Source organism: Rhinoraja longicauda, chromosome 6 (genome assembly GCF_053455715.1).
Source record: "Rhinoraja longicauda isolate Sanriku21f chromosome 6, sRhiLon1.1, whole genome shotgun sequence".
NCBI classification, from domain to species: Eukaryota; Metazoa; Chordata; class Chondrichthyes; order Rajiformes; family Arhynchobatidae; genus Rhinoraja; species Rhinoraja longicauda.
Window position 1 is genome coordinate 39218877 of NC_135958.1, and position 24398 is coordinate 39243274.

The window sequence follows — 24398 nt, forward strand, 5'->3', positions numbered from 1 at the left end:
TTTAGAACATCCAAGATCTCCTTTTTCTTTAGTAAATTTAGCTCCCCTTCCCCCCCCCCTCCCACTCCCCTTCTGCCACAGGTGTACCCCTCAGCCACATCTCCTCCCTCACCTGCATCTCCTCTATGTCCCGTAGTTCTGCTCTTGCTCCCCTTTCCCCAGACACAACGAGGACAGAGTTTGCCTGCTCCTCACCTTTTACCCCACCTGTCTCCACACCCAACACATCATCCTCAGACATTTCTGTCACCTCCATTGTGATCCCACTACGAGTCATGTCTTCCTATTTTCATCCCTTTCCATCTTCTGCTGAGACTGTTCCTTCTGCAACTAAAGAATCAGTCTGAAGAAGGGTCCCGACCAAAATCATCCATTCTCCATTCTCTCCAGTAATGCTATCTGGCCTGCTGAGTTGCTCCAGCACTTTGTGTCATAAAGAATTTCATTGGTCCATTTTTGGTAATAAGACAATTAAAAACTCTTGACTCTCTGGCTCTTGAATGATTCTTCCTCTCCCATTTGTATTTCTTCCAGATTGCCCTCTTGTTCCTTTTTTATTTTCTTTCTCTTGTGCCATTATTCCTTTATGATCAATATTTAAACCCTCATTCCTTGAAGCAATCAAGACCTTTTTATTTATTATCTCACTTCTCTGTCCATATCTTAAGATCTTTTTATCATTAAATTTTCATAGTTCTGATTAAAGAAACACTAGTTCTTTTAATCTTTGTGCACGTGCTGTGGGCTGTCTGAGTATTTGCAGATTTCTAACATCTGTGGTTTTTGCTTTTGTGAATTTGAACCTCTTCTGATCAAAAATAGATTGCCTAGAAATTCGATTTCACCTATGTTTGTAATGCTAAAACAGTGCTGCATTATCATTAGTGCCACATCAGGGCTGAGAAATGTGACTGTGTTGATCTTCTAATATTAAGATAGTGTTAGCAATTTTCCTAATGCTGTTTGAAAAATCTCTCAAAATAAAACATAACATTTTTCAGCATCAGTTCCAAAACAGCTTTATAATCCTTCATGTGAAGCTCCTGTGTTTTTTTAAATGGATGTTAGGGATTACATTTCTTATGACAATATCATTTTTTCCTCTCAGCTCTGACCTTGAAGTAACCCTGAAAGATTCACGTTGCAATATCATCAACTCTTTCAGATACAACATTGTGAGGGTAAGAAATGAGGGCGTACTAAACTAAAAGGGAGGGGTGGGAGATTTCTTCATAATAAATCTCCACAGACTTCTGAAGAAACAGAGTAAGACCATACAGTATGTGCCTTCTGTGGATGACTGCATTTTTGCGAGTCCTGCAAAGCAGCCAAATGCTTTTTGTGGTATGAATGCAAAGCTTCATATTTATCAAAAATAGAAGACTCACAGATTTGTCAGTCGAGCTCTTCTTCATTTCTGGTGGTGTAATGGCAAGTAAAGAGTCATAGAGTTATACAGCACGAAAACTGGCCTTTTGGCTCAACTCATCCATGCCAGTGAAACCTGAGCTTGTCCAATTTATCTGCATTTGGCCCATTCCCCTCTAAACTTTTTCTATCCATGTACCTTCCTTAATATCTTTTAAATGTTGGAACTGTACCCGCCTCTACCACTTGCTCATGTAGTTCGTACCACATAGCTACCACTACTGTGTGAAAAGATTCCCCTTTGAATCTTTCCCCTCCTACCACAAATCTATCCCCTATAATTTTAGGCAACCCTATCCTGGGAGAAAAGTGGTGACTATTCATCTTATCTGTTCCTGTATCTGTGCTTGAAGAAAGCCCAACCTATCTTGTCTCACATTGTATGTCAAATGTGGCATAAGTCAGCAGCAACAACCTACAATAATCTTGAGGCAATGTTTCTAACAATGAACTAACTGGTCTCAGAGTTAAAGTGATGCCTTCTTATTGACAATTTTAGTTTAGATTAGTTTGGTTTAGAGATACAGCACGGAAACAGGTCCTTCGGCCCACTGAGTCCGCGCTGACCAGCGATCCCCACACATTACAACTGTCCTACACACAACAGGGACAATTTACATTTATACCAACCAATTAACCTACAAACCTGTACGTCTTTGGAGTGTGGGGTAAAACCGAAGATCTCGGAGAAAACCCACGCGGTCACGGGGAGAACGTATAAATTTCATACAGACAGTACTCGTAGTCAGGATTGAACCCGGGTCTCTGGCGCTGTAGGCACTGTAAGGCAGCAACTCTACCGCTGCGCCACCGTGCCACACCTATCATATTAAAGCCTCATTTCAGCAGACTGCATGATCATGAAATTATGAGGTAAAAACATCCATGCATTATTACAGTCAAAATTATAGATGAGGATAATAGGTGGTGGAAAAAAATGGAAACAGAATGCAGTTTTGCAGAGAAAGTGCAGATAAAACAAAATAGCAAGGGCAATCACAATTGGCTGGGGGGATTGGGAATACATCATTAGTGAGTGATCCGTTCAAGAGTCTGATAACAGTGAGAAAGAAGCTGTCCTTGAATCTGGTGGTACATGTTTTCAAGCTTTCGTATCCTCTCCCTACCTGGGGAGGGGAGAAGATGGAATGACTGGGTGTGAGTGTAGTCCTTGATACACTCCTCCCTGTCCACTGGCATCGTCCCGCCATCCCTCAAAATCGCTGCTGTCACCCCCATTCTGAAAAAACCTGGTCTAAACCCTGACACCCCAAACAACTTCAGACCAATCTCCAACCTACCCTTTCTGTCCAAAGTTTTGGAACGTGCTGTAGCTTCCCAACTCAAATACCACCTCTCTACCAATAACCTGTATGAAACTTTCCAATCCGGATTCCGCTCAAACCACTGTACTGAAACTGCGCTCCTCAAAATCACAAACGACATTCTCCTCTCCTCCGACGCTGGCAACCTCAACATCCTCATCCTACTTGACCTCAGCGCCGCCTTTGACACCATAAATCACTCCATTCTCCTCACCCGACTTGAAACCTCCCTTAACATCACCGGAAAAGCCCTATCCTGGTTCAAATCTTACCTCTCTGACAGACACCAGTTGATCTCCATTAACAACTGTAAATCCCCCACCGCTCCCCTCCCCCAAGGTGTCCCCCAAGGCTCAGTCCTTGGCCCCCTCCTCTTCATCCTCTACCTGTTCCCCCTTGGTCAATTAATCCGCCGTCATGGTCTCAACTTCCACTGCTTCGCCGATGATATACAGCTCCTCATCTCCACCAAGTCAATCTCCCCCACCACACACTCTACACTGACAAACTGCATCACTGAAATAAAATCTTGGCTTCAATCAAACTTCCTCAAACTTAATTGCAACAAATCTGAAATCATCATCATTGGTCCAAAAACGCTCACCAAATCCACCCAAAACTTCATCCTCAACATTGATGGTCTCCCAGTATCCACCTCACCTCACATCCGGAATCTTGGAATCATCCTTGATCAAACCCTCTCCTTCGACAAACACATCAAACACATCACAAAGACAGCCTTCTTCCACCTCAAAAACATTGCCCGTCTCCGTCCATCCCTCTCCTCCACAGCTGCAGAAACCCTCATCCACGCCTTCATCACCTCCCGTCTGGACTACTGCAACAGCCTCCTTCCTCTATGGCGCACCCTCAAAAATCATCAATAAATTTCAATACATTCAAAACTCCGCTGCCCGTCTACTCACACACACCTCGATCCGTGACCATATCACCCCCGTACTTTATAAACTCCACTGGCTCCCCATCCCCCAGAGAATCCAGTACAAAATCCTCCTCATAACCTACAAAGCCCTCCATAACCTGGCCCCATCCTACCTGACCGACCTCCTCCACAGGCACACTCCCACCTGCACCCTCCGCTCTGCCGCTGCCAATCTCCTATCCCCCCACATCCGGACCAAACTCAGATCCTGGGGGGACAGGGCTTTCTCCATCGCTGCTCCCACCCTATGGAACTCACTACCCCAAACCGTTAGAGACTCCTCCACACTCACCACATTCAAAACATCGCTGAAGTCTCACCTGTTCAGTACTGCCTTCAACCACTGAAGGTCACCTCACCTTCTGTCTCCTTTTTCTGTTCATTTATTTATTTACTTATTTATCTATTTATTCATTTCCCTATGTTCTCAAAATCTCTGTAAAGCGTCTTTGAGTATATGAAAAGCGCTATATAAATAAAATGCATTATTATTATTATTATTATTATATTGGGTGTGAGTGTAGTCCTTGATTATATTGGCTGATTCCCCAGGCAGCGGGGTCAAGGGGCAAGGGTGACATATGATGGATTGCGCTCTTCAATTTCTTGCAGATTGGGTTAGAACAGTTGCCAAATCAAGTTGTGATGCACCCGGGTCAAATGCGTTCAATGCTGAAGAAGGGTCTTGACCCGAAACATCACGTATTCCATCTATTCAAAGATGCTGCCTGTCCCGCTGAGTTACTCCAGCATTTTGCTTCTATCTATTTGAGGGAGATATTGTTGCCTTGACACCATGTTACTAAGCTCTCTGTCTCCTGTACTTTGTTCCATCATTGTTGGAGAGTCAACCTACAGTACTACGGTGGTGTCACCTGCAAACTAATAAATGGAATTAGAGCAGAATCACCTGCAAACTAATAAATGGAATTAGAGCAGAATCTGGCAGCATAATTGTGAATGTAGAGGGAATATATAGTGGGGTTGAGAACATAGCCTTGCAGGGTGCAGGTGCTGGGAATTATTGTGGAGGATGGATTGTCACCCATCCATGTTATTCTGGGAATGATTGCCTATGACTCAATGCAAAGTTAATTTCTCTGTTGTGATTCTTCCCTTGATGTGCATTTACTTGATGTGTATATATTTATGAAAGAGCTTCTCCAAGAGAGGCTGAAAAATACCTGTGAGGTTGCATGGTGAGATTAATCATCTGTCCTCCATTGCTGGGTCTTTAAAAGCCAGTCTTTATGCATGGGTTTAAAGAAAACTGCATCAGATGAGATAATAGTATTGAGCTATGATTGATTGTGCAGGAAAAATTGGCATTACTTTGGTCATTTTCAATTGCTGCAAGTGAAATGAGAAACAGTAAAGCTACCATGCTTCATCATCAATTCTCTGCTTTGAAATGTTTCGTGAGGATCACTTATTGCTGTTGGCGTGGACTTCATTCATTAGAACTGCAATGCATCTCCAAACCCATTGCGTGCCAACCAAATTAATATGTTGATGAGTGCAATATTCTCAGCTGCTTTGGCTGCAGCAATAATCATCATAGATGTTGGCCAGCAATTCACTGTTCAAAATCTCAACCAGCATTTACCTCTGCAGCATGGCCGTGGAAAAGGTCTGTCAGTGTGGGATTCCTGATGTTAGAGGACCATGGGTCCAACCAGGAAACATGATGTTGACCATCTAGAAATTATCTTCGTGATGAATGATTAACTGTATATTTAAAGCTTATCTTAGGATGAAAAAGTTGGAGTTGTTAAGAACTATTTTGCTTTATGAATGCAATCGACGGTGCCTGCACTGTCTTCAAAATAATATGCTGGAAAGTGACTTCAGAATAATATGCCTGTTTAATACTGAGGAAATCCCATCAAAACTTTCACAACTTCAGTTTGGAGCCAAGTGATAAGAATTCCCTTAAGACGTCTATCTCTTCACAATTTCAATAACAAGCCAAATGGAGATGTCTGGATTTAAGCAATAAGCTTTAATATATGATAATTAGAGAACTTTATTGATTTTATACTTCTGTTTAGTTTAGTTTAGTTTAGAGATACAGCATGGAAGCAGGATCTTCATCCCGACCAGCGATCCTTGCACATTAACACTACCCTACACACACTAGGGACAAACTCTCCTTTGTCTGTCCTACTATTTACTTCAAGGAATTCTAGCAATTTTGTCAGGCAAGACCTCCCCTTCACAAAGGGCCATTTTATCGTGAACTTCGAAGTACTCCATTATAATGGACTCTTACCAACCATCGAAGTCAGACTAACCGGCCTATAGTTCCCACTATTCTGCTTTGCTCTCTTTTTGTGCAGCGGGGTAATATTGGCAATTTTCCAATCCCCTGGAACCACTCCTGACTAGTGATTCTTGAAATATCACCACCAATGCCTCCACAATCTCTAATGCCACCTCTTTCAGAACCCTAGTGTGCAGTCCATCCGGTCCAGGTGACATCCACCTTCGGCCCTTTCAGCTTCCCAAACATTTTCTCCCCAGTAATAGCCACTCCACTAACTTCCACCCCCTGACTCTCCTGAATTTCAGGCACGTTGCTGGTATCTTCCACTGTGAAGACCGATGCATAAAAGTTATTTAACCTCTGCTATTTCTTTATTCCCCATTATCACCTCTCCTGTATTATTTTCCAGTGGTCCAACGTCCACTCTTGTTGCTTTCTTACTCTTTATATAACTGAAGAACCTCGTGCTATCCTCTTTTATATTATTAGCTAGCTTACCTTCGTATCTCATCTTTTTTCCCCATATTTTAATTACCTTCTGTAGTTCTATAAAAGCTGCCCAATCCTCTGGCTTCTCACTAATCTTTGTAATGTTATATGCCTTCTCTTTCAGTTTTATACTGTCCTTGACTTTTCTTGTTAGCCATGGTCACCTCTTTCTTATCCTGGGAATCTTTCTTCCTCTTTGGAATTTAAAGATCCTGCATCTTACGAATTATTCCCAGAAATTCCTGTCATTGCTGTTCCACCGTCATCCGTGGAAGGGTTCCTTTCCAGTCAACTTTGGCCAGCTCCTCCCTCATGCCTCTGTAGTCCCTTTTGCTTAGCTGCAATTCCCATCACATCCGGTTTCACCTTCTCCCTCTCAAATTGCAGATTTGTTTACATATTGTATCTCTAAACTAAACCAAACCAAACTAAACTTATTTTTCAGCCTTCACTTCTGTTTTTTACAAACTTTGCCTTTTTTTTGCTTTAAACGTGCAGAGGTCTGAACGTCAACTTTAGCTACTATCCCCTTATCTCTGTGGCCACTTTTCCACTTTTCAATTCTCAGGTAGTTTTGTTCATGGAAAAACAAAAAACATCTTTCTTTCTTTGGTTAATGTGCCAGGGCGCATGTTGATGTGCTTGACCATTTAAACCACGTTAAAATATTCTAACAGTATGCATGTAGTTCTTTTCTTTGAAATGTTTTCTCTTTCTGTTAGAAGTCTATCACACAGCCTGTCTCTGATTCTTGTACAGCGGCTAGAAGAAGCTCTTCTGCTGCATACTTGGAAGTCCTGAACCACCTTGAGCTTTTGGACACAAAACTTAAAATGAACTGAAATGTTGCCATTATTAAAAAATTGTGAATCCTTTGTGTATCCCCAAATGGGAGCTCTTCTTGGCAATCATCCTGAACACTTTCCTCCCCAATATCCTATCTTTTGTCAATATTAATATGAATCAAATTCAGAGTATTGTGTATAGAAGTTGGGAGGTCATGTTGCAGTTATTTTTAGACATTGATGAGGATACATTTAGTGTTCAGTTCAATTGTTGTTCAGTTTTAGGCACCATGTTATAGGAAAGATGTTGTCAAGCTGGAAAGGGTACAGAGAAAATCTACGAGGATGTTGCCAGGATTAGAGAGCCTGAGCCGGAGGGAGAGGTTGAGCAGGCTGGGACTCTATTCCTTGGAATGCAGGAGGATGAGGGATGATCTTATAGACGTCTACAAAATCATGAGATGAACTGATCGGGTAGACGCACAGAATCTCTAGCTCAGAGTAGGGGAATCGAGAACCAGAGGACATAGGTTTAAAGTGATGGGGGAAAGATTTAATAGGAACCTGAGGGGTAACTTTTTTACACAAAGGATGATGGGTGTATGGAACGTGCTGCCGGAGGAGAAAGTTGAGGCAGGTAGTATCGCAATGCTTAAGAAACATTTCGACAGGTACATGGATAGGATAGGTTTAGAGGAATATGGGACAAATGCAGGCAGGTGGGACTAGTGTAGATGGGACATGCTGGTTGGTGTGGGCAAGTTGGGTGGAAGGGCCTGTTTCCACACTGTACCACTCTATGACTCTAAAAGCCTGAAAGCACGTATACCAGATTCAAGAACAATTTCTCCACTGTTGTTGAATGAAACCGTCCCAAACCCGAATGATCTTATTGCTGTACTTGCATTATTTTTCATGTGCACTTTCTCTGTAGCTGGAACACTATATTCTGCACTGTTTATTTTGGCTTTTGCATTAGCTGACGTACTCTAAAGACGCTCCCTTTCAGAATGGCAGGCAGTGACTAGTGGGGTACTGCAAGGCTCGGTGCTGGGACCGCAGCTATTTACAATATATATTAATGACTTGGATGAAGGGATTAAAAGTAACATTACAGATACAGATACAGATACAGATATAGAGCCTTTATTTGTCATTCGGTACCGAGGTACCGAACAAAATTACGTTACCAGCAGTCACACAAAAAAAAGAAACACAAGACACATAACCCCAACACAAACATCCATCACAGTGACTCCAAACACCCCCTCACTGTGATGGAGGCAACAAAACTTCCACTCTCTTCCCCACGCCCAAGTCCCCGCGGCCGAGCCGGGCGCTGAAACATCCCGCGGCCGAGCCGGGCGATGGAAGGCACCCCGGCCGTACCGTGCGCAGCCAAGTCCCGCGGCCGTGCCGCACCAGCGATGGAAGGCCCCGCGGCCGAGCCAATTTGCATTAGCAAATTAGCAAATTTGCAGATGACACAAAGCTGGGTGGCAGTGAGGAGGATGCTATGAGGTTGCAGGGTGACTTGGACAGGTTGTGTGACTGGGCAGATGCATGACAGATGCAGTTTAATGTGGATAAATGGGAGGTTATCCACTTTAGTGGTAAGATCAGGAAGGCAGATTATTGTTTGAATGGTGTAAAGTTAGGAAAAGGGGAAGTACAATGAGATCTGGGTGTCCTAGTTCAGCAGTCACTGAAAGTAAGCATGCAGGTACAGCAGGCAGTGAAGAAAGCTAATGGAATGTTGGCCTTCATAACAAGAGGAGTTGAGTATAGGAGCAAAGAGGTCCTTCTGCAGTTGTACAGGGCCCTAGTGAGACCACACCTGGAATATTGTGTGCAGTTTTGGTTTCCAAATTTGAGGAAGGACATTCTTACTATTAAGGGAGTGCAGCATAGGTTCACGAGATTAATTCCCGGAATGGCGGGACTGTCGTATGTTTAAAGACTGGAGCGACTGGGCTTGTATGCTCTGGAATTTAGAAGGATGAGAGGGGATCTTATTGAAACATATAAGATTATTAAGGGATTGGACATGCAAGAGGCAGGAAACATGTTCCCGATGTTGGGGGAGTCCCGAACCAGGGGCCACAGTTTAAGAATAAGGGGTAGACCATTTAGAACGGAGATGAGAAAAATCTTTTTCACTCAGAGAGTTGTGAAGCTGTGGAACTCTCTGCCTCGGAAGGCAATGGAGGCCAATTCCCTGGATGCTTTCAAGAGAGAGTTAGATAGAGCTCTTAATGATAGCGGATTCAAGGGTTATGGGGAGAAGGTAGGAACGGGGTACTGATTGTGGATGATCAGCCATGATCACGGTGAATGGCGATGCTGGCTCAAAGGGCCGAATGGCCTACTCCTGCACCTAATGTCTATTGTCTATATCCATGTATAACATCTGAACAATTGCATTTCACATCGAATTGCCAGGAAGCGTTACACAATGATATTCAGGTATTTTAACTCTTGGGAACTCTTGTTTTTCTTTCTCCCTCCAGGAAAAGGATCAAACTCTTTAAAAAGACCATTTGTAGGTTAAAAACTTGCCACGAACCTGCCAGTCTCTGGATTCAGTTTGAGAGCATCAGGTAATCTGGGGGGGAAATATTCAGTTTAAATGTTAAGAATAAATTTGGCTGCAAGTTTCGATTTCGAGTCAGAGCACTTTGTATTGCGTCAGTGAAATGGTGGCAAGGGTAGAGTGGTGATGGACAGAGGCTCAGGAATCGGTGGTGTAATCTAGCAATAAATATAGAAAATAGTGGCAGCACTCAGCAGGTCAGTCACCATCTACTGGAAAGATAAATAATTAATGTTTCAGGTCAAGGTCCTGTCAACGGAAGTGGGAAAGAGAGTAAACAAACTGGTCTTGGGTTGCAGAGAGGAGGAGACGGATGGGACAAATGGAATTTCTCTGATAGTGGGTCCCAGTGGGTAAACAAGGTCATCCAGTTGATGAATTAATGGGGGCATTTAGAGAGAATTTAAACAAAAAAACATAAAGATATGAATTGAGGGCAGGTAGAGAGTGGGAACTCAAACAAAAGAATATAAGAGTTGCAAAATGCAGAACTGTGATTGGTATAGGTTTATTATCGACAAGTCAAGTCGAGTTTATGATCACATGCACAAGTACAGGGAGGTACCGATACCAATAAAAGTTTACAGCAACATCATAGGCACATACACTTAGACAGCTTACAAAAAACATAAATGATACATAATTTATACATTCTACAAGACAGTGAAAAGAGAGAAAAACTGCAAAAAGCAAGACATTAGTGCAAACACACGATTAGAAAACATACGTCCATTGTACTGCAGGAGGTGGTCCATAATATTCCGTTGCCAAGCTCATATGTGCATCAACAAAAATCTGACAGTTGTAGGAAAGTAGCTGTTCCTGAACCTTGCGGTATGTGATCTCAGACTTCGGTTACACCTCCCCTTTGGTAGCCGCGAGAAGTGGGCCTTAGTGATAGATGAGACCTTCTTGAGGCAGCGCTTCATGTAGATGCTTTCAAGGATGGGGAGTGCAGTGCCTGTGTTGGGCGGGGATGAGTTCACCACTCTTCGCAGTCTCCTGCGTTCCTGTGGGTTGGAATTGGCTTAGCAGGCCATGATACAACCTTTCTACAGCACATCAGTAGAAGATTGTTAGAGCATTCATTGTCATGACAAATCTCTGTACAGTCACGTGTACAGAGATGCAATGAAAAACTATATTTTGTGTTCTATAGAGGCAAATTATACCATGCATGAGTACAATCACGCCATGTATGAGTAAAACAGGTAGTGCAAAAGGGGAAAAGAAACATGATCCTCCTTTAATATCATCTCAACACACCTCATGATGGTGGATGTCAGAGATAGCAGACAGCCATTGTTAAGGTGTACTCCCTTGTTAATGGTGAGAGAAAACTGAGCCAATATTGCAGATGGCCTGGTTAATTATGATAAAAGTATCAAGCATTTCAGAAGAAGGAAGGCATCTTGAGGCACCTGTGTGGAAAGTCTATTAATCATAGCAAATGTGATGGCAGATGAAGGAGAATGGTAGGTGGAACTTGTAATTTCCCCCTTATCGTGGATTACAGAGTAATTACCAATTCCCATCAATTACCTGCATTCTGCCATGTCTCCCTGCCCGTCAGATCCCTGGTCCACACCTTCCATTCCACCAGCCTTCCCATTCTAAATGTTACAATCTCATTCCTTACAATCTTATTCCTTACAATCTCTGCCATTACTAAGGAGATTTCACCACCAGACATGTTCCCATTCCGTCCTCCTTCAATATTTCAAAAGGGACTTTTCCCTTTCTGATTCCCTGGTATACTCTACCATCTCCACCAACCATTCCTCTTCTTCCAGCACTTTTCTCATGCAACCACACGAGATACAACACCCGTTTTCTTCCAATCACTTTGGGATCTAAACAGTCACAGAGTCATAGAGCTGTACAGCAACCAAACAGGCCCTTTGGTCCAACTCATCCTTGCTGACAGTGATGTCTATCTACACTAGTCCACTTTGCCAGCAGAAAGCCCATACCTTTCTACTCTTTTCCATTTCAAGCACCTGTCCAAATGTCTTTTTAAACATTATAATTATATCGGCCTTTACAATCTCCTCTGGCAGATCATTCCATATAACTGCCACTTTCAGTGAAAAATCTGCCCCTCAAGATCCCCTTTAAATTTCTCCTCTCTCACCTTAGACCAATGCCCTCTAATTTTAAACTCTCCTACCCTGGAAAAAGAGTGACTATCTATCCTAAGTATGCCCTCCAGTGAGAACAAACCCAGCCTAGTCAATCTCATTGTAAGTTGAGCTGTCCATTTCAGGCAATGTCCTGGCAAATGTCTGCTGTCCTCTCTCCATTGCTATCACAACCTCCCTGTGTTGTGGCGACCAAAATTGTGCACGTGATCTAGCCAATGTTTTGTACAGCTGTAATATAATGTCCTTGTGGCTTAGTCTATGAAGGCAAACATATCCAATGCCTTCTCACTACTCCATGCCGCCATCTTCAGGGAATTAGTTTAGTTCAGTTTATGATCACATGTACCGAGCGAGGTACAGTGAAAAGCTTCTTTTGTTGCGTGCTATCCATCTGGCGGATAGACTATACGTGATTACAATCAAGCTGCCCACATTGTACCGATACAGGACAACGGGAATAATGTTTTGTGCAAGATAAAGTCCATAAAAGTCCAATTAAAGATGGTCCAATGATCTCTAAAGAGGTAGATTGAGAGATTGAGTCAATGCAAGGGAGGGGGGGTTTTGCTTCATGGTCTGGGCTGCATCCACAATTCTTTATAATTTCTTGCGGTCTTGGATGAAGCTGTTCCCAAACCAGGCCGTGATGCATCCCAATAAAATGCTTTCTACGGTGCTTATGTAGAAGTTAGTGTGAGTTGTTGGGGACATGCTGAACTTCCTCAACCGTCTAAGGAGGTAGAGGCATTGGTGTGGTTTCTTGGCCATTGCTTCGATATGGCTTGTCCTGGATAAGTTGCTGGTGATGTTTACTCCTAGGAACTTGAAGTTTTCAATCATCTTTACTTCGGCGCTGTTAATGTATACCCGGGTGTGTGTACATTTTCGTGTCCTGAAGTCAATCACTATCTCCTTAGCCTTGCTGACATTGAGAGAAAGGTTGTTGTCTTGACACCGGGTTACTAGGTTCTCAATTTTCTTCCTGTACTCCGTCTCGTCATTATTTAATATCCAGTTCACTACGGAGGTGTCACCCACAAATTTGTCCAAATGATTATACTGGGGCTCAAGTATGTCCCAGTATAGTCTGCAACGATCATGCTGGGCCTTCTTGTACCGGCTCGGTATCATTTAACTTGTATGCAGCAGACCTGGCCTTCACCTGTGAATGTACTGTATCTCGCAGTTCATCCATGGTTTCTGGTTGTGGAATATTCTGACTGTCTTCGTCGGCACACAGTCCTCCACACACTTGCTGATGAAGTCAGTCACGGCAGTGGCCCACTCATTCAGGTTAGCTGCGGAATCCCTGAATATGGACCAGTCCACTGACTCAAAGCATGTCATCCCTGAGATGTCATCCAGGTCCACCAACCAGCATTTCACAACTCCCTGTACCAGATCCCCCTGCTTCAGTTTTTGTTTGTAGGCAGCGAGTAAAAGCACAGCTAGGTGATCAGATTTCCCAAAATGTGGCCGGGGAATGAGAGCAGTAGGCATTTTTAATTGATATGTAGCAGTGGTCCTGGGTGTTCAGGCCCCTGGTGGAACAAGAGGCATGCTGATAGTACTTTGGTACTATGCCCCAGAGGTTGGCTTGATTGAAGTCTCCTGCTACAATAACCTGCTTAAATTGCACCTCACAACCACTCTATCAACATTCCTAAAGTCCTGCACTTGACTCAGTATGCCTTGCCAGCGTTGTCATCCCAAAGTGCATGACCTCACACATGTCTGGATTAAATTCCATCTGCTGCCACTCAACTCAACTTTCCAGTTGATCTATCTCCCGCTGTGTCCTTAGACAACATTCTTTGATCTCTACGACTTCACAAATCTTTCCGTTGTATGAAAATTACTAATCAGACTACCTACGTTCTATTCCAAGTAAAATCTCTGTGATACACCAGGTATCACAAAATGCTGGAGTAACTCAGCAGGTCAGGCAGCATCTAGGAGAGAGGGAATGGGTGAGGTTTCGGGTCGGGACCCTTCTTCAGACTGATGTCAGGGGGGCAGGACAAAGAAAGGATATAGGTGGAGACAGGAAGACAGTGGGAGAACTGGGAAGGGGGAAGTGGGGGGGGGGGGGGGGGGGAGAAAGAGCCAGAGGAATAATCTAAAGCTGGAGAAGTCAATGCTCATACCGTTGGGCTGCAAGCTGCCCAAGCGAAATATGAGGTGCTGTTCCTCCAATTTCCAGTGGGCCTCACTATGGCACTGGAGGAGGCCTATGACAGAAATGTCAGACTCCAATAAATTTAAATAAAAAAACATATGGAGGTAATCCGATTATACACAGTGTTATCCGTACCTGGAAACAATTAAAACTTACATTAAAACTGAGTAAATTATCTGCTTTCCTCCCTATTGCGAATAACCCTTCTTTTAAACCGTTTGTCTTAGATAGAGGATTTGCTCAATGGAAAAGTTATGGAATTAAAAGGGTGGGAGATCTTTATCATAAGGGAACTTTTCTTTCTTTTCAGGATTTACAGCAGAAGTACGGATTACATGTTAATAATTATTTTAGATATTTACAACTTTGAGATTATGTAAAATTACACATGCAAGAATATAAATTTAGAGGTCCAGAAACTCTTGATGTATGCCTGAATCGACATTATAATTCAAATAAATTAATATCCTTTATTTATAATACTCTCTTAGATACTGACATTCCGTCATCAGAATCATATAGACGAGCATGGGAGGACGAATTGAACCAACTCATATTGCAAGATATATGGGATGAAAGTTTACAACATATACACCAATGTTCATTAAATACTAGACATTCCTTAATACAATTTAAAATAATACATAGATTACATTATTCGAAGACGAAATTAAATAGGATTTTTCCTAGTATCTCTCCTATTTGTGATAAATGTCAATTTCAAGAAGCTAATTTAACTCATATTTTTGTAACTTGCATAAAAATGCAGAATTTCTGGTTGGATATTTTTTAAATAGTTTCTAAAGTTATCGACAAGCAATTGGATATGGATCCAAAATTAATTATATTAGGATTATCAGAACATACTACAAACTTTACAACAAGTCAGGCACATTTTCTTGATTACAGTTTAATAACTGCGAAAAAATTAATACTTAAATTTTGGAAAAAAACAATAACCCCCACAATTAAAATGTGGACTACGGAAATGACAGAGACCCTGCATTTGGAAAAAATAAGATTTGCCTTAATTGACAAACCTGATTTATTTTTTAAAATATGGTCTCCATTTATTGAATTTTTAGAAAAGTAAATGGGTTTGACACAGGACTAAAATTAAAATTTTAAATTAAAAGTTGAAACTTGAGTTTAGGGTTGGAGGTACAACTGTGGTTATTGTCTCCCGGATCTACCCCCTTTAATTTTTATAGTTATACTTTTTTTATTTTTTTTATTATTCTCTCTTCCCAATAGTTTATAGTTTTTTTTTTCTTTCTTCTTTATTTTTTATTTTCTCTCTTTAAAAATTTAAAAATTGAAGCTATGTAAGAACTTTGTAACAAATTTGTCTTTTATTTCTATCTGTACATATGCTTTTCAAAAAAAGAAAAAAAAGAAATGTCAGACTGGGAGTGGGAGGGGGAGTTGAAGTGCTCAGGCACTGGGAGATCAGGTTGGTTAAGGCGGACTGAGCGAAGGTGTTGAGCGAAACGATCGCCGAGTCTGCGCTTGGTCTCGCCGATGTAGAGAAGTTGACATCTGGAACAGCGGATACAATAGATGAGGTTGGAGGAGGTGCAGGTAAACCTCTGTCTCACCTGGAAAGACTGTTTGGGTCCTTGGATGGAGTTGAGGGGGGAGGTAAAGGGACAGGTGTTGCATCTCCTGCGGTTGCAGGAGAAAGTGCCTGGGGAGGGGGTGGTTTGGGTAGGAAGGGACGAGTGGACCAGGGAGTTACGGAGGGAACGGTCTCTGGGGAATGCAGAAAGGTGAGGAGATGGGAAGATGTGGCCAGTAGTGGGGTACACCACCTATTTACAGACTTCCAATCAGTATAGCAACCCTCCGCTACGACCCTCTGCCTTCTATCTCAAAGCCAGTTTTGGATTCAGTTTGTCAACACTCCTCTGATCCTGTGTTTTAACCTTATTAACCATCCTACTATTAACATGGTAAGGTCCCACATGGTCCTACCATGTGGGACCTTATCAAAGGCCCTACAAGTAAATCAGTGTTTCACTTGGACATCCTCTGAATCATAACACTGGATTTGGTATTTACAATATTGTTCCTTTATTGGAAAAAAGAACAAATTGTGGATTGCTTTAAGGAACACTAACATTCAGCCAACAGGTGTGACCCTGAACTAACTGTTATCCTCCAATTTAATTATCCAGCCAAATCTCACCCTGACCTATCTGTCCTTAGCCTCTTGTGTGGTTAAATCAAGGTTCAATGTAAGTTTAAGGAAAGGGAGGTGGGTGTCTAGAACAAGCTGCCAGATGAACTAGTTGAGGTTGGGACTGTCTCAATGTTTTAGAAACAGATAGATAGGTACATGGATAGGACGGGTTTGGAGGGATATGGACCAAGCGCAGGCAGGTGGGACTAGTGTAGCTGGGACATGTTGGCCGGTGTGGGCAAGTTGGGCCGAAGGGCCTGTTTCCACATTGTATGACTCTAATGCCTTGTCTTCCATTTGAACGTGTTGCAGCCTTCTGGACTCAATGTTGAAATTTATAACCAGGTAACTCACTTTCTTTGTCTGTACCAGGAATGGCTAGTCCATCTGTGATGTTGCTTCAGCATTTTTCTCTCTATTGTGTGGTGTTTGCATGTTCTCCCTGGACTGTGTGGGTTTTCTTCGGCTGCTCCGGATTCCTCCCAAATCCCAAAGATATGTGGGTTTGTAGGTTAATTGGCGTTTATAATTTTTTCCACTTGTGTAGGGAGTTGAATCGAAAGTGGGATAATATAGAATTAGGGTGATCAATGGTCAGCATGGACTTGGTGGGCAGAAGGGCCTATCTCCATGCTGTATCTTTCAATCAATCAAAATACATCATGAATTACTTTTAAACTTCCCAGCTTTAAGCTTTTATAATCCTTTGTTTGTGTTCTCACTCTCAGTGTCCTCAAATCTTTTCCATCTAACACATCTGTTGGGATTCTTTGAGGAAGTAAATAGCAGGATAGACAAAGGAGAGTCAGTGGACGTACGAGGATAGACAAAGGTGAGTCAGCCCCTGTATTTCAGAAGGCCTTTGATAAGGGGCCACACATGAGGCTGCTAAACAAGATGAGAGCCCATGGAATTAGAGGGAAGATACTAGTATGGAGAGCAGGCTGGCTGAATGGCAGAAGACAAAGAGTGGGACTTCTACTGGTTGGCTGCCAGCGACAAGTGGAGTTTGCAGGGATCGGTGTTGGGTCCACGACTCTTCACATTGTATATCCATTATTTGGATGATGGAATTGATGATTTTGTGGCTGGGTTTGCGGATGATACAAAGATAGGTGGAGCAGCAGATAGTGTCAATGCGTACGGCAGGAAAAATAGCTTTTTTCCACGAATAGTGGCTCGACTCAATAACCAAACCTCTGTGGCCTCCTTTTGCTCTGGTTTATTTCATTCACATATTTAAATTATAATGTTTTATTCTTAATGTTTTAATGTTTTATGCTTTATACTTAATTGTTTACTGTATGTTCATGTTGTCACTTGCGAGCGGAGCACCAAGGCACATTCCTTGTATGTGTACATACTTGGCCAATAATCTTATTCAATTCAATTCTATATAGATCAACTGATGAAAATGGGCGGAGAAATGGCAGATGGAGTTTAATGTGAGCAAGTGTGAGGTGTTACACTTTGGGAGGTCAAAAGTCCCTCATACTAGACTGATCCAGAAGACTAAGATGTATGGGATCCACGGAGACCTGGTAATTTGAATTCAGAAATGGCCTCCTCCTCAGGGTTGTGGTGCTGGGACAATATTCAGGATGGAGATTAGTGACCAGTGGAGTTCCCCAGGGATCTTGGCTGGGACCTCTACTGTTTGTGATATATATAAATGACTTGGGTGTAGATATATGTGGCTTGAATAGTAAGTTTGCAGTCAACACCAAAATTGATGGAGTTGCAGACAGTGAGGAAGGCTGTCAAGTATACAGTGGGAACATGGAGAACATTAACTTCTGCATCTGCAGTTCTATTTTTCTACCAGCAGATGATCATATCATATCATATCATATATATACAGCCGGAAACAGGCCTTTTCGGCCCTCCAAGTCCGTGCCGCCCAGTGATCCCCGTACATTAACACTATCCTACACCCACTAGGGACAATTTTTACATTTTACATTTACCCAGCCAATTAACCTACATACCCGTACGTCTTTGGAGTGTGGGAGGAAACCGAAGATCTCGGAGAAAACCCACGCAGGTCACGGGGAGAACGTACAAACTCCTTACAGTGCAGCACCCGTAGTCAGGATCGAACCCGAGTCTCCGGCGCTGCATTCGCTGTAAAGCAGCAACTCTACCGCTGCGCTACCGTGCCGGTAATGATGTAGTCAAATCATTATTCACAAATTGTTCTACACAGGACCAATGCGTCACATGCAGCTGGAAAGAAGTATTATCGGAAAAATATGTTGTTATTATTGTGACAGTGGATCATGTTATTGCTGAATGTAATTTTTCTAATTGTTTTCGTTATCATTTTGTGCTTTTCTCCAATACATTGTTTTTTGATTAGTACGATGATAAGCAGAAAAACTGAATCATGAATTTATACCTGTGACTAGGAAGGAACTGCAGATGCTGGTTCAAACCGAAGATAGACACAAAAAGCTGGAGTAACTCAGCGGGACAGGCAGCATCTCTGAGGAGAAGGAATGGGTGACTTTTCGGGTCGAGACCCTTCTTCTCTCCAGAGATGCTGCCTGTCCCACTGAGTTACTCCAGCTTTTTGTGTCTATCATGAATTTATACCAGCCCATTTTCATGTACCTGGGCAGGAAGAAAATGACCCAGGTTAAGAGGCAAGAGTCAAGATTGCCATGTGTCCTAAAACAGAACAATGAACTTCCTACTTGCAGCAGCACGATTAAAATGCAGACTATGGGACATTACCTGCAGGTGCATCATGGCCTCCAAAATGCACCTGCTTTGCTCTCTGTATAGATAATACAAGCTACACTCAGCCTGGGAATATTTGTGAAAATAGAATGTGCAGAAATGGAAAAAATTAAATGTAGGTAGCACAATAATAAACAACACGAATAGAATTAGTTCACAAAGGATTAAAATACTTTCTCTTACAGTTTGGTGTTAACTGGAAACATAGAAATATAGAAAATAGGTGCAGGAGGAGGCCATTCGGCCCTTCGAGCCAGCACCGCCATTCATTGTGATCATGCCTGATCATCCACAATCAGTACCCCCTTCCTGCCGTCTCCCCATACCCCCTCACTCCGCTATCCTTAAGAGCTCTATCCAGCTCTCTCTTGAAAGCATCCAACGAACTGGCCTCCACTGCCTTCTGAGGCAGAGAATTCCACACCTTCACCACTCTCTGACTGAAAAAGTTCTTCCTCATCTCCGTTCTAAATGGTCTACCCCTTATTCTTAAACTGTGGCCCCTTGTTCTGAACTCCCCCAACATTGGGAACATGTTTCCTGCCTCTAATGTGTCCAATCCCCTAATTATCTTATATGTTTCAATAAGATCCCCCCTCATCCTTCTAAATTCCAGTGTATACAAGCCTAATTGCTCCAGCCTTTCAACATACGACAGTCCCGCCATTCCGGGAATTAACCTAGTGAACCTACGCTGCATGCCCTCAATAGCAAGAATATCCTTCCTCAAATTTGGAGACCAAAACTGCACACAGTACTCCAGGTGCGGTCTCACCAGGGCCCGGTACAACTGTAGAAGGACCTCTTTGCTCCTATACTCAACTCCTCTTGTTACGAAGGCCAACATTCCATTGGCTTTCTTCACTGTCTGCTGTACCTGCATGCTTCCTTTCAGTGACTGATGCACTAGGACACCCAGATCTCGTTGAACATCCCCTCTTCCTAACTTGACACCATTCAGATAATAATCTGCCTTTCTATTCTTACTTCCAAAGTGAATAACCTCACACTTACCTACATTAAACTGCATCTGCCATGTATCCGCCCATTCACACAACCTGTCCAAGTCACCCTGCAGCCTTATTGCATCTTCCTCACAATTCACACTACCCCCCAGCTTAGTATCATCTGCAAATTTGCTAATGGTACTTTTAATCCCTTCACCTAAGTCATTAATGTATATCGTAAATAGCTGGGGTCCCAGCACCGAACCTTGCGGTACCCCACTGGTCACTGCCTGCCATTCCGAAAGGGACCCATTTATCCCCACTCTTTGCTTTCTGTCTGTCAACCAATTTTCTATCCATGTCAGTACCCTACCCCCAATACCATGTGCTCTAATTTTGCCCACTAATCTCCTATGTGGGACCTTGTCGAAGGCTTTCTGAAAGTCGAGGTACACCACATCCACTGACTCTCCCCTGTCAATTTTCCTAGTTACATCCTCAAAAAATTCCAGTAGATTTGTCAAGCATGATTTCCCCTTCGTAAATCCATGCTGACTCGGAATGATCCTGTTACTGCTATCCAAATGCTCAGCAATTTCGTCTTTTATAATTGACTCCAGCATCTTCCCCACCACTGATGTCAGACTAACTGGTCTATAATTACCCATTTTCTCTCTCCCTCCTTTCTTAAAAAGTGGGATAACATTTGCTATCCTCCAATCCACAGGAACTGATCCTGAATCTATAGAACATTGAAAAATGATCTCCAATGCTTCCACTATTTCTAGAGCCACCTCCTTAAGTACCCTGGGATGCAGACCATCAGGCCCTGGGGATTTATCAGCCTTCAGTCCCATCAGTCTACCCAAAATCATTTCCTGCCTAATGTGGATTTCCTTCAGTTCCTCCATCACCCTAGGTTCTCCGGCCCCGAGAACATTTGGGAGATTGTGTGTATCTTCCTCAGTGATCCCTTGATTCCACTAGCCCCTAGAGCTCTATCTAACTCTCTCTTAAATCCATCCAGTGATTTGGCCTCCACTGCCCTCTGTGGCAGAGAATTCCACAAATTCACAACTCTCTGGGTGAAAAAAATTCTTCTCACCTCAGTTTTAACATCTTCCTGGTGCAATGAATACTTGAGTCTTTATGAAAACAAATGGTATTTTATTATGGGGTGACAATGCTAAGCAGGTAATATCAGATTTTTGACTTCTCAATTAAAAATTGGAGAAGCTGCATAATAAACAGTTATTTCAATTTCCCCCATCTTTCACTATCATCAGAACTGAAAATGTTTCAAAGAAGAACATTCCACTTTTTAAAGAGTAGTTTGATGTAATAGGATACAAGTTTATTTTATTCTTGCTCAGATATTGGCATTGAGAACAATGCCTGTATTAAAGATGCATCCCTAATTGACCTCGTGAGGATGGAGATAAACCATTTTCTTGAAATGTTTGGCAACCGGGAGATCACGGAGGCCAAGGCGTACTGAGCAAAGGTGTTGAGCAAATTGATCACCCAGTCTGCGCTTGGTCTCGCTGATGTCTAAGAGTTCACACCTGGAACAAAGGATACAGTAGATGAGGTTGGAGGAGGTGCAAGTGAACCTCTGTCAAACCAGAAAGGACTGTCAGGGTCCATGGACAGAGTCGAGGGAGGAGGTATAGGGACAGGTGTTGCATCTCCTGCGGTTGCAGAGGAAGGTACCTGGGGAGTGGGTGTTTTGAGTGGGAAGGGGGTCTACTGTATCCATTGTTCCAGATGTGGACTCTTATGCATCGGCAAAACCAAGCGTAGACTGGGCGATTGTTTCGCTGAACACCTTCACTCAGTCCCCCCGGTCGAGCTGAGCCCCAGGCTGTTGCAGGGGCCTCCAGCGGCCCACTCCACCATTGAGGCAGTGCACTCCCTCCTGCAGCCGGTATGTTTACCAGCCCTCCGTCATACTCCTTCCACTCTAGACAGGAGAGCATTGAAATAGTCAGGACTGGAGGTAACCGTGGTGTGAGGCTAGGGCAGAGATAGTGATAGGTGATAAAAAGATGGAAATGAATTCTCTTAAGGTTCAGATACAGACTGGACATGGAGTCGGGTAACAAAGAGGTGGTCAACAGTTTAAGCAGCAGTGAAGAGAAAGCGGGGCAAGAGCCAGTTAATATTGATGGATACAGGTACAGATATTTGGAAAAGATGTGAACAGACAGGTTTGGTCATCTGCCTTGTGCTTCAAAGGTTTCAAAGGTCCTGAATATAATAATTTGGCCAGTATTTCCCCAATAAATTCTCTTTCTGTTTACCCACAACCATCTATATATTAAAACTCTCGTGTGTCTGTTTGTTTGTGACTGAACTTCAGCCAAAACTGTACAGGATAGCATGCCATTTTTAGGCCCACCTTATTCAGCGTCATTGCTTTAATGGTAAAAATGGTAGTTTTATTGAAATTGGTGTTATATTTTTTAAGTAATTCACAGTTTTTTTAAAACCAGCGCATGTCCTGGTCCTCACGTACGATGGCCGCCAGACCAGCGCCTACACTTACGTAAGATGGCCGTCGGGTGACTGCGCGTGCGCAGTTGGGGGGAGGGTCGTCATTTACGTCCAGATCCCACTTCCGCCAGACGCCCGTTTGGTTCCGCGGCCCAAATGGGGGGAGCGTCACCACCACCGCTCCAAACCCCAGGCGTCTCCACCATGGCCGCCGCTCCGCCCCGCCATCACCGCTCCCGCCGTTCCAAACCCCGGCCATCTCCTTCACTGCGAGGCCCCGGAGCCCCCCTGATCCATCGCGCCGCCGCCGCCGCTGCTTCTTCCCGCTTTAAACCCCTGGCGTCTCCATCATGGCCGCCGCTCCGCTCTCCAGTTCCCGTTGAGCCATCGCACCGCCGCCGCTGCTTCTCCTTCCCGTTCTAAACCCTGGGCGTCTCCATCATGGCCGCCGCTGCTCCCGCTGCCGCTCTAAACCCCAAGCGTCTCCATCATGGCCGCTGCTGCTTCCGCTCTAAACCTGGGACGTCTCCATCGCTACCGTCGCCACTGAGACCCGAAGCCCTTGCGCAGCCATCACCGCAGCTGCCGCTTTAAACCCCAGTCGTCTCCATCGCTGCCGTTGCCGATGAGCCTCCAGCTCCGCTCAGCATCGCCGCTCCTGCTGCCGCTCTCAGCCACGGGCGTCTCCTTCACCGCTCTGCCCCGGAGCAGCCGCCGCCAAGCAGTTAAAGGTCAGACTAATTAGACCAAGCGGACCAGCTGGGCCCAAATCCCTCCCACATTCGTGCAGCGCCCGACCCCCCTCCGCTCCCCCCCATTCCTCTCCCCCCTCCTCCTCTCCCCCCCTCCTCCTCTCCCCCCCTCCTCCTCTCCCCCCTCCTCCTCTTCCCCCTCCTCCTCTTCCCCCTCCACTTCACCACATATTCTCCCCCCCTCCTCTCCCCCCTCCATCCTCTCTCCCCCCTCCATCCTCTCTCCCCTCCCTCCTCTCTTCCCCTCCTCTCTTCCCCTCCTCTGTCCCCCCCTCCTCTCTCCCCCTCTCTCCCTCCTCTCACCCCCTCCCTCCTCTCTCCCCCTCCCCCCTCCCTCTCTCCCCCCCTCTCTACCCTCCTCCCTCCTCTCTCCCCCCCTCCCTCATCTCTCCCCCCCTCCCTCCTCTCTCCTACCCCTCCCTCCTCTCTCCTCCTCCCCCTCCTCCCTGCACCCTTCTCCACTCCCTTGGAGATAGATTTAAACATTAAAATGTGAATAACTTTTAAAAATATGACACCTATTTCATTGAAACATCTTCCAATACCACGGAACGATGGTAAGGTGGACCTAAAATTGGCGCGCTGTCATGTACCGTTTTGGCTGTCCAGAAACAAACAAACAAACAAACAAGAGTTTTTGTATAAAGATCTTATTTGCTGCTGAGCTGCTAAAGATAACCCTCCTTAAAATCTCCCCCAAACTTCCCCTGCATTAACTGAAATTGAGTTAAAGTTGTTTTATAGAACCCCACTCACCCACGACATCCCCCCTCCACCAACTTTATCCCCCCTCCTCCCTCCCCACACACACACTCCAACCCCCCTCCACCAACTTTATCCCCCCCTCCCCACTCACGCACTCCATCCCCCCTCTACCCCCTTTATCGCCCCTCCCTTCACCTGATCAATACTTATCTCTTTTTAATATCATGCCAAGAGGGAGGAAGACCTCTGAGGTCATGCAGACCTCCGAACCCTTCCGAATCTGGCAGAAAGGTCCCGCCCGTCAGCCGCCCATGTGCAGTAATACCTCCATGTTCGACGTCACCATGGAAACCCGATGGGCGGGAATGGCGGCGCCGCCGGAGAGCCCCTAAGAATGGGGGTGGGGAGATAAGGGGGGGTGG

General features: G+C 44.1%; 1 protein-coding gene across 1 annotated transcript in view; it reads right to left on the reverse strand.

Moving 5' to 3' along the window:
* Window positions 1-23229, reverse strand: part of LOC144594402 (tubulin beta-3 chain) — a 46516-nt gene extending 23287 nt beyond the window's left edge. Inside the window, exon 1 of the mRNA XM_078400847.1 lies at window positions 22572-23229. Coding sequence (XP_078256973.1) covers window positions 22572-22778 — 207 coding nt within the window. The 5' untranslated portion in view covers window positions 22779-23229. The remainder of the gene's footprint in view (window positions 1-22571) is intronic.
* Window positions 23230-24398: the final 1169 nt, after the last annotated feature.